At 54.5% G+C, this 13,162-nt stretch overlaps 2 protein-coding genes across 2 annotated transcripts; both read left to right on the forward strand.

The window, feature by feature from the left end:
- Positions 1–6,027: 6,027 nt before the first annotated feature.
- On the forward strand, positions 6,028–7,355 carry SCGB1C1 (secretoglobin family 1C member 1). The gene is made up of 3 exons (XM_060604531.1): positions 6,028–6,082; positions 6,688–6,887; positions 7,323–7,355. The coding sequence occupies exons 1-3, from the start codon at positions 6,028–6,030 to the stop codon at positions 7,353–7,355; spliced, it is 288 nt and encodes a 95-aa protein (XP_060460514.1).
- A 1,073-nt stretch (positions 7,356–8,428) lies between these two features.
- Positions 8,429–12,355, forward strand: CIMAP1A (ciliary microtubule associated protein 1A). Its single transcript, XM_060607675.3, has 7 exons — positions 8,429–8,633; positions 9,035–9,151; positions 9,549–9,749; positions 10,093–10,194; positions 10,378–10,499; positions 11,290–11,430; positions 12,028–12,355. The coding sequence occupies exons 2-7, from the start codon at positions 9,043–9,045 to the stop codon at positions 12,115–12,117; spliced, it is 765 nt and encodes a 254-aa protein (XP_060463658.1). The 5' UTR covers positions 8,429–8,633; positions 9,035–9,042; the 3' UTR covers positions 12,118–12,355.
- Positions 12,356–13,162: the final 807 nt, after the last annotated feature.

Raw genomic sequence — 13,162 nt, forward strand, 5'->3', positions numbered from 1 at the left:
GTTCTCTGTATTTAAGAGCCTCTTATAGTTTGCCTCCCTCCCTCTCTGTTTGTAAGTAATTTTTCCCCTTCCCCTCCGCCATGGTCTTCTGTTAAGTTTCTCAAGATCCACATATGAGTGAAAACATATGATAGCTGTCTTTCTCTGACTGACTTATTTCACTCAGCATAATACCTTCCAGTTCCATCCACGTTGATACAAATGGCATGATTTCATTCTTTCTCATTGTCAGGCAGCAACTTTAGACCTAGAACAGTCAGATCCAATTTGGACTGGCTCCCTGAAGGGGTCCCTGGCAGATATAGCATCCAAGGACCCCAGGTCTGTCTTCTTGAAGACCGCCCAGATAATCACCCTAAGACATCACCACACCCTAAACCCTGATCCTGACCCTGGCTCTTAGAGAATTTGGTGTTGTCTATGTTTTGAGATTTTGGCTGTTCTAACAGGTGTGTAGGGGCATCTCATATTGTTTTCATTTGCATGTTCTTAATGACATATGATGTTGAACTTCTCTTCATCTGCCATCTGTACATCTTCTTAGATGGCATGGCCATTTAGACTTTTTGCCCAATTTTTAACCAGGTTGTTTTCTTACTGTGGAGTTTTAAGAATTCTTTGTATATTTTAGATAACAATTCTTTATCAGGTATATCTCTCTGTAAATATTTTCTCCCAGTCTATGATTTATCTCTGTATTCTCTTAAACTAATTATCTTTTTATTCAAGTCTATTTTTTAATTTCTACTTTAACACTAACTTAGGAAAGCACAATTCACTGAGATTTCCACTGCCAAGAATAGGTGCCGCTTTTCTGAATGGGACAGGAAGAGTGAATCGCATGATGACAGTTAAAGCAATCCCAAAGATATAAAGGCAGAGTTCGTGTTCTTTGAACTTGGGAGAACAGTCTCTTGTTGACTTGGTCCCATGTTCATTAACAGCAAAAGGGTGAAACTGCAGTGTGCTACTTGTGGTGACAGACTAGCTGCTGAGGCAATGAGACTATCGGCACTGGAGCCACAGTCACAGGTAAAACATAAGTCAATTGGTTCCAAACCAAATTCCTTGAGAGAGAGAGTATTAAGTTGAGAAGCTGGCGGCACCAGATTTTTAATATTTCACATACATAAACCAGTACTTTTCAGGTTCTTGACAAAGTGGTACCTTGGTACCAAGCTACCAAACAAGTATACATGAAGGCTGACATGTTCATGGAAGACTGCGTCACAGGCTTGAAGCACCAAAGTCATCGCTTGAAAATATTGGGTGTGGCATAGAAAGAGCTTGGGCACAACTTTCCAAAGACACAACTTCTCAGCACATCAAGGAGCTGGTTAGTGAAATGGAAGTTCAGTGATAGAAGTCAGAATAAATGAAACTACCAAAAGATTTTCCATCATGACCTGATGGACTGTTATGGGTGACACAATGCATGTGTCATTTGAATACGATGATGATGCAAAATAAGAAATTTGTTTATAGCTTCATTGCCAACAAAACTGTTAGCTCTGAACCAATTTGAACCACGCACAGCAACATTGCCAACAGATGTAGTTTGGAGTCTGAGCTTTGTGTGGCGAGTCCTGACGGCACAGCTGCAGTGAGAAAATGGTCTGGAGCAGCTGCCTGGAATGATGAACTTGCACCAGGATCTTAGTCAAAGCCCTGCCTTCTTTAATGACAATGTCTTGCCTGAAAAACATCTGACCCAAGCAGTGTGCTTAAAGAGGCGGTAAAATTGTGGCTTCCCTAACAACCGACACATTAAATTCAAGATTATTCTCTTTATTCTGTACAAAATGGAAGCTCATCATAAGCAACTGGTGATGCATTTTTAGATAGGGTAGTTATCAAGGGGAGGGGCCCAGCTGAGAATGCTTGATGAGGATGAGCTCCTAGTGTTTCGGCAAGAAATGAAGGATTGTGGCCCCAGCTCATTAACATCATGAATCAGATAGTCTGACTCCCTGATTTATCTAATATCCTCAATATTTAAAGATATTAATATTTCCGTGCAAGAACAGAATGCCATGCATTTTCATTAAGACACATAAGGTCAGAGAGCACGCATAAATGTTAAAAAACCAGAAGAACAGGGGTGCCTGGGTGGCTCAGTTGGTTAAGCGCCTGACTTTGGCTCAGGTCATGAACTCACGGTCTGTGAGTTCGAGCCTCACGTCCGTCTCTATGCTGACAGCTCAGAGCCTGGAGCCTGCTTTGGATTCTGTGTCTCCCTCTCTCTCTGCCCCCCACCCCCCGCTCGTGCTCTGTCTCAGAAATAAATAAACATTAATAAAATAAAATAAAAATAAAAAACCAGAAGAACAGAGGCTCATGCAGATTGTGATAATGAATTCCATTATTAACAAGTATTATTTTGGCATTTGCACATCTGTGAAAACTGTAACCAAACACCTTATGAACAAATAAGATGTGGAGTTTTTTGATTGAACATTTTAAATATAATTTTCCATCAAATAAAGACACTGCTGCAATGAGGATGTTAATGGATGCTGAACCTCTTTGCCCCCAATTGTTAGCCAAACCCAACCAGAAAACGGAAGCTGGGAGCCTCCTGGGGCACCGAACCAGAATCGGCAGAGCAGCGAGAGTCTGAAGGGCCAAGGGGAGGCCTCCATCACCAGTGTCAAGAGGAGGCACTTGTGTTTTGCTGTATTTTGCTTGAAATCACGTGATGTTAGAGCATAATAAATCCTGACATGCATGACGCGGTAGAGATAAAACCCTGATTTGTAGAGAGAGGGGCAGTAAGTCCTCCATTGGGGAGGCCTTTGTTGCATTGCCATTGGTGTGTGAAGACAGGGCCTTGCATACGACATGAAGACACACAGATATATGCCTGCAAAGAAAGGCAGACATAGATGCAGTGTCGGGACTGTGTGTAGTTTCTCTTCTGATTTCTTCGGTTTCTCAGTGAGATACAAGTCAAGGCCCAGAAGGTAAGATGAGAGGGGCGGTGTGATAAACAGCCATCTCAAAGGATGTGAGGACACCCACCCTGGAGACCTAGAAGTCATGGGCAGCACCAAGGACCCACCCAAGGGGAAGTCTTGACAAGAGGTTGGCTGAGTTGGTAGGTGGAAGGAGAGAGGTGGAGTCATCCAGCACTAGGGGGAGGGGAGACAGGGGAGGGAGCACAGTTGCAAGCAAGGGAGGGGTGCGGTGTAATGGCGGTGCCGTGAATCCAGGGCATGGAAGTGTGTGTGCACTGTGACGGTCAGCCAGGCTGGGCACCAGAGGCAGCAAGCTGAGGAACAGAGGACGTAGTCAGAGGGAGGGCACTTGAAGTAGAAATGGAGGAACATAGCCATTGGTGTTGTGGAGGCCAGGGAATGAGCTTGGCAGTGGCTGACTGAAGGAAGGAAAGGTGAGGTGGCCAGGAGAAGGGGGTTAGAACCTAGGTGGATTAGGTATGTGCAAGCAAAGTCACCACGATCGGTAATGAGCAAGACTGACTCTACTGCTCAAGTCCTCATCAACTGTGAGATGGTTGGAGATTCTGTCGCCGACACTGCCCAGGAAAGGCTGCAGGGCAACTGCTAACAGCTTGTGCTTCCAGGGGCTGGGGTTTGTGGAAGAAGAAAAGCCACGATCCAAATGCAGCCAGAGGGGTACCCAGTCCACCTCCAGCAGGACAACACTCTGGAGAGGTGGGAGGAAAACGGAGAAGAAGAGGGATTAAAGCTGGGTGGACTGGTCTCCATTAGAGCCCAGCCTGACTGTCAGAATCATCTGGAGGGATTCAGAACGACAGAAGCCCAGGTGGTACCCCCGGGGACACTGCTTCTGAGCTACGTCAAAGTCCGGGGCTGGCACTTTTTTTTTTTTTTTTTTTTTAAATATATGAAATTTACTGTCAAATTGGTTTCCATACAACACCCAGTGCTCATCCCAAAAGGTGCCCTCCTCAATACCCATCACCCACCCTGCCCTCCCTCCCACCCTGCCCTCCCTCCCACCCCCCATCAACCCTCAGTTTGTTCTCAGTTTTTAACAGTCTCTAATGCTTTGGCTCTCTCCCACTCTAACCTCTTTTTTTTTTTTTTTTTTTTTTTTCCTTCCCCTCCCCCATGGGTTTCTGTTATGTTTCTCAGGATCCACATAAGAGTGAAACCATATGGTATCTGTCTTTCTCTGTATGGCTTATTTCACTTAGCATCACACTCTCCAGTTCCATCCATGTTGCTACAAAAGGCCATATTTCATTTATAGATTTTGGATACTAGCCCTTTGTCCGATGTGTCATTTGCAAATATCTTTTCCCATTCCGTTGGTTGCCTTTTAGTTTTGTTGGTTGTTTCCTTTGCTGTGCAGAAGCTTTTTATCTTCATAAGGTCCCAGTAATTCACTTTTGCTTTTAATTCCCTTGTCTTTGGGGATGTGCCGAGTAAGAGATTGCTACGGCTGAGGTCAGAGAGGTCTTTTCCTGCTTTCTCCTCTAAGGTTTTGATGGTTTCCTGTCTCACATTCAGGTCCTTTATCCATTTTGAGTTTATTTTTGTGAATGGTGTGAGAAAGTGGTCTAGTTTCAACCTTCTGCATGTTGCTGTCGGGGCTGGCACTTTTAAACATCCACCCAGGTGACACAACAGGCAGCCAGAGACCAGTGAGTGAAGGATGGTGATGGGCACAGCCCAGCGCAGGGGATAGAGCCGGTCACATTGTAATGACTTTGTACGCGACAGATGGGAGCTCTGAGTAAGAGTATTGTGGAATCACTATGTTGTACTCCTGAAACTAATGTAACATTGTGTGTCCACTAGGCTGCCAAGTGGCCATCCCAGAAGCCACGACCCCTGGGGCCTTTGGGGACCGGGGCTCCACATTGCCTTGAGTACAGTCTCACTGATGCAGCCACATTGTTTTGTTACAGGTGATCTCAGTACACATTATTTGTCCTGTGTTTTTGGAATTACGTGTATGAACAGGTTAGACCATCTCTGGATTTTGTTGTGTGCCAGCAAAGAGAATTGCAGGCACCTGCGTGGCTGAGAAGCTGTGTTCAGGAGGACACAGGACAAGGGTCTGGTGTCTGTGACAGACTCAGGACCAGGTGGAGGTGAGTGAGGGACAGGGCGACAAAGTCACCATGGTAATCAAGCCTCCCCGACACCTCCCGCCAAAGTCTGGATGAGGAGCCCCCAGGGCTGGCCAGGGGCTAAACCCCTGAGTCCTCACGGGCACCCTGAGGGTGAGCATGCCAGTCCAGCAGGATGCCAACAGTCACCACCAGGTGGCAGCAGGGGACAGCAGAGGGGCCAGGCCCCACAAAGGAATAGCTGCTCCTGGGCCCGTTTGGTTGGCCGCCCAGGTGTCTCAGCCTCCTATCTCCATTCTAACATAGAACCATCTCCCCCGAATCCTACACTTCCCGGGGCTCGCCTGCCATAGAAGGAAAATATGTTTCGGGTGACCCTTCCTCGCTTCCTGCCGTGATGGGACAATCCCACCAGTCCCCAGGCGTGGCCCGAATCCTCTCCCCTCAGTCCCTCTGAGGCGACCTCCACCCCCTGGACCCTGCTATCCACTCGGGCCTCCTGCAGCCCTGGGCCCATCTCCCACTACCCAGACTCTCAGGCCCAGGAAGTCCCCTACCCCTGCCCCAGTGGCATGTTGAGGCATGTTGAGCAGAGCAGGGATTCCCAGCCAAAAAGAAAGGCTTGAGCCCAACCCCAGAACCTGTCACCCTCAGCCACAAGCCAGGCATGGCCGGAGGCCCGTGATGCCCCAGCCCCCACTGTTCTTCCTCACCGACCTCACATCTGACTTTCTCCCACGTCCACTCAACTCAACCACAAGCCGACTGCCCCTCACACAGCACCCTAAGCCTGTTGCTCCTTGACACCCATGGGGGCCCAGGGTGAGGACACACCCCTGGCTGCCCAACTTGTGCTCTCACTGCCAAGGTCTTGACGGGCAGGTTGGGCCCGCCCCCAGGCCAGGTGCCGCCTGTGGGGCATAAAGCCTGCAGAGGCAGCTCCTGAGGGAGCTCTGCTACCTGCCATGAAGGGGAGCAGCACCCTCCTGCTGGTGGCCCTCACCCTGCTCTGCTCCTGTGGTGAGTCTGTGTGCTTCCAGCAGGGCCCATGTGTGGGGGCAGACAGGAACCTGGGGGGCTAAAACCCAGGCACTAGGCCCCTCACAAGGATGGGCGGCGGCCTTCCTAGGTGCCCGACCGGCCTCCATCACAGAACACAGATGTGGGCAGATGCTCCCGATGCTCCCGCCAACCCCAGTCCCCACCCAGCCCAGCTCCAACCTCTGCCCCAGCCCTAGCGTCACCAAGCCCAATGTCACCAACCTAGCCCAGCCTGACCCCAACCCTCCAAGCCCCAGGTCAGCCAACCTCACTCAGAGGGTGAATTCCAGCCACATTAGGGGCTTGCCGCCCCTTCCCTAGTAATGCCAGGGAACCCCAGAGTGGGAGACGCTGCCGAGGCTAGGGGTGACAAGAGGGGTCTGTGGCCAGGTAGAGTTAGGGGGTATTATGGAGTAAGACCTGGGGGAGGTGAGGCAGGGTGATCATGGGGGCACATCTGGGGCAAGTGAGGTGGGCATTGATGCAGAAGGTCTGGACACCACCGAGGCTGGAGCGCTGGGAGGTCTGGGGTGGGCTGGAATGGAATTCTCTTGTGCCGGTGTCACCTTGCCCCCACCTCACAGGGCTAGCCATCGGGGATGACAACAGTGACTTTTTCATGGACTTCCTGCAAACGCTGCTGGTGGGGTCCCCAGAGGAGCTATATGAGGGACCTCTTGGCAAGTACGATGTCAATGCAGATGCCAAGGCAGCACTGACGGAGCTCAAGTCCTGTATCGATGGCCTACAGCCTGTGCACAAGGCGGAGCTGGTCAAACTGCTGGTACCAAGGCTGGGGGGGGGGGGCGGGGGGGGGGTCACCCCATTCCCTGAAGGTCTGCAGCCCCAGCAGGACACACAGCCCTGCCCCACTAGCCCTCCACCAAATGCTATGACTCCTGATTATCACCCCAATACAGCCACCACCCCACAGACACCTTGACCTGCCTCAGTCAGCAGAAGTGGACATCCCAGACCTCAATCCCCCAGAGCAGCTTCAGCCTCCCCTAAGTGCACATACATGCATATGGCACACCCACATACAAGTACGCACCACTTCCGCCGTTGCTAGGAGGGGACTGGCTGAAGTGTGCCAGAGCCTACTGTCCTCCAGGGGCTGGCCTGAGCCTACCCGCCCAACAGGATGGGGCTTTCTAGTTATCGATCACCAGGTATGGGACCCCCCAGCCCTCTTGGCCCACACCTGTCTGCCTTCCAGGTGCAAGTGCTGGGCAGTCAAGATGATGCATAGCGGACCCCAGTCATGTCTCCAAGCAGCCACAGGACCAGCTACACCAGCAGCAATGGCCACACTGCCCCATTACCACTTCTCTGCGTGTAAATTTATAAAACTGTTCAATCAATAAAGCCTCCTGCAGCTCAGGCTCTGGCTCCTGTCTCTCCCCACAGCCAGGGACACAACCACATGGATATGCGGATTCACAGACACAGGGTCACATCCGCAGAGCATGCACGTAGAAGTAACCCCACACAGAGGGCAGAACCACCAGACCCCCATGTAGGCGGACAGAGCAAGACGGACAGGCAGGGGAGTGGACGCAGGAAGGGCTACAGAGGCAGCGGTGGGGTGCAGGACCAGTGCGTCAGAGGAGGCAGGGCAAAGAGCCCCAGGCCGGCGATGTGGCTAGAACTGGGAGGTCAGGCTGGGGGCGTTCTGCGTCTGAAGACTGTCATTCCGAGACAATAAATATCCACAATATACACCTGGCACAGGTCCAGGGGTTGAAAGCATTCCCCCTAAAGTCACCCAAGGAAAGAGTCTGTCTGGAAGACGTGCAGACCCGAGCCCTACCCCCAAGAGGAACCTTGACAAAGTGGAGAAGAAAGTGCACCTGGTCTTGAGGACACCCGTGGTCGAGGGGTGGGCATGGCCAGCAGTGGCACAGGAGGGAGAGCAGGGTCTGGAAAGGTTCCGCAGAAGGGCAACAGCTCAGCGCCACCCCCCAAACTCCCCAACCAGCGCTGACCCTACCCTCACCCAGGATCCCAACTGCTGGAGCCTTCTTGTGCCTCAGTTTCCCCAGATCAGTGGTCTTCACTGGGAGCAAGGCTGACTAGGTTCATCTCTGCCCCTCACAACCTTTGCTCTCTGGCCACTCCAGCTCTGGGCCCTGTGGCCTCACCTTCCAGTACAGAACCTCACTGTCCCTTTTCCCACCCTCCAAGCCTCTGCCCTACCCACCATAGTGAGGAGCAGAGCAAAGTCCTGACCTGAGCCATGCCTGGTGAGGGTGGGGGTCCCCTGGGCAGAGGCCATTGTCTTCATCATACAGACAGTGATCTAGAACCTGCTGTCCCACAGAGCTGCATTCTAGAGCTCAGGGGCCAGGATCTCTCCCCACCCCCACCCAATTCTCCAAGCCCCCTGGGAAGAGGAGAGAGAGGGAAAGGCCTTCCTTTCCATGCCCCTTTTTTGGGAACTGCCTGGCATTGAGGCCAGTGCGACGGGACGACCTCCAAGGAGGCCCGGTCCATAGGTTGCTCTGAGTGCAGCTCCTGGACTGAAGAGGTAAGGGCCCCTCTGGAGTGGCCCTCTCCCTGCCCCACAGCACAGCCTCAGCCAAGAAGTTTTCCACCTTTGCCCACCACTCCCTGCCCAGTGGTGCCCAGCATCCCCTGAATAGGAGGAACCTACCCAGAGCCCTTGCAGAGCCAGGGAAGTGTGGTCAGTGAGGCTGGAGGAGACAGCCCTTCCCAGATTGTGCATGAGGGTCTAATGCTCCTCCTCTTGGAGGCTGGTGAGGGCAGAGCAAGCCCACTGCTCCAAGCATAACCTCTGTGTAGGCCCCAGCTCAAGACCTTACTGAGGAGGCTGTGGCCTGCAGTTCTGCCCACCAGTGGGGACAAGACAGGGATAGGGTGGGGAGTTGGGACTTCCCAGCACCTGGTCACCCTTCCATCCATGGACAGAGCCAGCCATGGCAGAGGAAGTATGGGTGGGCACCTGGAGGCCCCATCGCCCCCGGGGGCCCATCATGGCCCTCTACAGCAGCCCAGGACCCAAGTACTTGATTCCACCCACCACGGGTAAGAGCCTGGGAGCCTGGGATGGGACTGGGGTAGGGGCAGAAGCCAGCTCTGAGGTGGGCTTGGGATGGGCCTGGAGAGGGTCTGGAGAGGGTCTGGGAGGGCATGGGGCGGGTCTGCGAGGTTCTGGGAGGGTCAGGGAGGTCTGACGAGGGTCTGGGGAGGGCATGGATGGGCCTGGGGTGGGTCTGGGGCGGGTCTGGGGAAAGTTTGAGGTGGGCCTAAGGAGGGTCTGTGTGGGGGCAGGGGGTGGGCCTGGAGAGGCTCAGAGCAGGGAGGGCATTGGGAAGGCTGGGGGCTCATCCCTGACTCCCAGCCCATCGACCCCTCTGGGGTCAATAGGGTGGGGAGAAGGATGGCATCTTACTCCGGGCTGCTCAGAACCCCTGCCCCACAGGCTTTGTGAAGCACACACCCACCAAGCTGCGTGCACCAGCCTACAGTTTCCGCGGGGCCCCCATGCTCCTGGCGGAGAACTGCTCCCCGGGGCCCCGCTACAGCGTGAACCCCAAGATACTGAGGACTGGCAAGGACCTTGGCCCTGCCTACTCCATCCTGGGGCGCTATTGTACCAAGACCATCATGACCCCTGGCCCCGGTAAGTGAGCCTGGCCCAGCTGCAGACCTGCCCAACCCTGCTGGCGGCCACTGCACCCTGTCCAGGTGAAGGTGTGAAGGAGCACAGGCATCCTGGCTCTCCTGTCCCCTCTTTTTCCTCTTGAGGGACACCATCAGGCCCAAAGCACCCTCGGAGACCCTCAAGCCCGGCTCTAACTTGGGCTTTTCTTGGCCTACGTCCCCACACCAGGCCCACACCAGACTCTGCCCTTCCCCCTCCAAAGCTGCACCTGTCCCGCCCACTCCTGCAACTCCGGGACACCCCTAACCAATCTCGGTCACCATCCCCTCCCAGCACGCCCTCCGCTCTTCTCCCGAGCCAGGTGACTACTTTCCAGAGAAATCGGCCAAGCACGTGTTTGACTCAGCACCCAGCCACTCCATTTCTGCCCGAACCAAGACCTTCCGAGTGGACAGCACTCCAGGTGTGCAGCAGCCCTGACAGCCAACATCCAACCAGGGTGGGGACCCGGGGGGGGGGGGGGGGGGGAGGTGAGACAGGTAACGTGATGGCTGCGCTCCTGGAAGTGGCAAACTTCAGGAAAGGAGCTGAGACTCTGCAGGCAGGATTCTGTCCAACTGAGACTCGCTGCCTGTGCGCCCCACAGGCCCTGCCGCCTACATGCTGCCTGTGGTCATGGGGCCCCACACCGTTGGCAAGGCGTCCCAACCCTCCTTCTCCATCAAAGGCCGCAGCAAGCTGGGCAGCTTCAGTGACGACCTTCACAAGGCAAGGGTCCCCCCCCCCCCCCGCCCCAGGCACAGCACTGTTCATCCCCCAGAGACAGTCCATCTGGCCCTTCCTCCCCAGAACCCAGTCCCATCAGAGTGAAACCTATCAGCTCTTCACCCTCCGGTGTCTGCCACATGCATGGCACCATCCTGTCCCCTGCACCCCCAGGTTACATTCCGGGGATGAGGAAGGGCAGACAATGGACAAGGACGGAGATAGCGACAGTGCCGGGGGAGTGGAGCAAGGAAGGGATTTATGGAGTGCTGCAGGGAGGGTGGGAGCAGCCTTCGATAAGGTGGCATGCAGGAAAATAAGAAGGAGAGGAGTAAAATGTGAGATATTTGGGGGAGGAGGGTTCCAGCTGCAGAAACAGCCAGTGCAAAGGCCCTGAGGTGGCCATGTGTTCAGGAGGTCGAGGAGCCTGGGGAGACCTCCAAAGTGGTTTCACAGCACTGCTGACCCGCCAGCCCAGCCCACGGCCATCAAATCCCACAGGACAGAACCCCAGCTGCAAAGGGGCCTCTCCTGCACACACCAAAGGGACAAGCCTGGGACTGACACACACTGAGGTGTCATCGCCTTGGTGAGGCTTCAGTAGAGGAGTAATGTCCCACACAGAGAAGGTCATCCCACAGTGTGACTGTTGTCTGGAGACAGAAGGGACCCCTGGACACACAGACACACAGTGACTCAAGGCTTGAAACGCACTGTCCAATGCTGGCCGCCTACCCTTTTGGGTCACGTGTCCTGGCAGGCCAAGCCTGTCTGAGCCTCTTTCACCTTCCAGACCCCAGGTCCTGCAGCCTACCGCCAGACGGATGTGCAGGTGACAAAGTTCAAGGCTCCACAATACACCATGGCAGCCCGGGTGGAGCCCCCAGGGGACAAGACCCTCAAGCCAGGACCAGGAGCCCACAGCCCTGAGAAGGTCCAGGAAGAACAGGGCCCAGAGGGGTGGCGTGAGGGGTGGGGAGTTACAGTGAGGAGGGAGTGGGGATGGTGACATGGCCCAGAGGGCATAGGGGTGGTCACAACCCAGTGGGGGGGAGAAGGGGCACCACTCAGAGGGGGTGATGGGGCACAGCCTGGGAAGCCGGGAACACAGGCCAACCTGTGTGGTTGAGCTGTTGGGGGATACATCTCGGGGGTGTGAAGTCAGCAGGGGCACAGCCTGGTTGCAGGGGGAGGCACAGGCCAGAGGAGTAGTTGGGGAGCAAGCCCAGAGTGGGTGTGGGGGGGAAGGGCCTGTGAGCCTGTGGGGGGCACAGTGTCCATGCATCCCTAGAATGCTAGGCTTTCCTGACATACCATTTCCCCAGCTGGCAGGTCCTGCCTCCCTAGACACCAGTGACAGTTAGTGTGCAGAACACTCACCAAACCCAGTAGTGTGGCTTTGGCGCTGGTCCTGAGCCCAGGGCTCAGGAAGGACAGTGAAGCCACTGTCAGCAGCTCTAACCCCAGGGAGGGCAGAACCTGTCAGGCAGGGGCAGGGGTGCCAGAGCCTCTCACAGCCTCTCCTCCCCAGGTGACAGTGACCAAGCCCTGTGCCCCCATCGTCACCTTCGGCATCAAACATTCTGACTACATGATGCCCCTCGTGGTGGATGTGGAATAGCCCTGGCCCCCACCGCACCCCATCACCCACAGCCTCTGCACATCATGTTCCCACATCTGGGCCGTGGGCTAGGGACGCCTCCTCCCCAAGCTGGGCTGTGGCCAGCCTGGCCCTGTAGGGCAGAGCATACCTGTTTGGACAGTTGTGACCAGTTATTTTTTCTATGCTGCTTTCCCATTTGCGAATCTTGTTTCCTGCTGTGCCCACATGTTTAATAAACCACAGATCCCATTAGTAATGGATTTGTCTTGACAGTAGAATCAAGCTTTTTCAGAAAGCCGCCCCCGCCCCCCCCCCCCCCCCCAACACAGGCTGTTGGGTCCTACCCTGGCTTCCAGGGCTTGGGGTCTGAGCAGAGGAGGGCTTGGGACCCTCGGGCGCCCACCCTCCTAATTCTGCCTCGGGCCCTTCACCTCGCGTTTCGTCGTACACTCCAGGGATGGTCACACAAGCACCTATCCCCTCCTTTGTGGTCTTCTGCCTGCACGACTCACTCTCAACCGTGAGATCTGGGTCCCCACCTTGAATCTGGACTAGGGCCTGTGACCACCCTGAATAAAGTGATACTGTGACTCCTGACGCCAGGCAATGACATAGAAAGGAAACAGCTTCTGCCTATGTATCCCCCTCGCTTCGCTCACTTCACACCATGGTGTGCCCCCAGCACGTGGTGTGGCCACATCAACATCCAGGCAGCCAGCACAGCTGGACCGCAAGCTCACACCAGCATCAACCAGCGGGGATGTGAGCAAGCCTTCAGGTGACAGCAGCCCTGGCCTCGGGTCTCCCAGCTGAAGCCTTAATGTTCTAGGCAGAGAGCTGTCCCCACCGTGCGGGTCTCAAATTCCAACCACAGTGATCCAAAGACAAAAATCACTATAAGTGACTAAGTTTTAAGGTGATCTGTTATGCAGCAAAGGCAACACAGGAAGCACAAGAGGACGAGGACCAGGAAGTGGGTATCCGAGTGAGGCCCAAAACAGGCATTTCTAGAGGCCGCCTGGAGTCTAAGGCCAGGCCTTGAGGAATGGAGTCTGGATTTCAC

The sequence above is a fragment of the Panthera onca genome, chromosome D1, assembly GCF_046562875.1.
Source record: "Panthera onca isolate mPanOnc1 chromosome D1, mPanOnc1 haplotype 2, whole genome shotgun sequence".
Lineage (NCBI taxonomy): Eukaryota > Metazoa > Chordata > Mammalia > Carnivora > Felidae > Panthera > Panthera onca.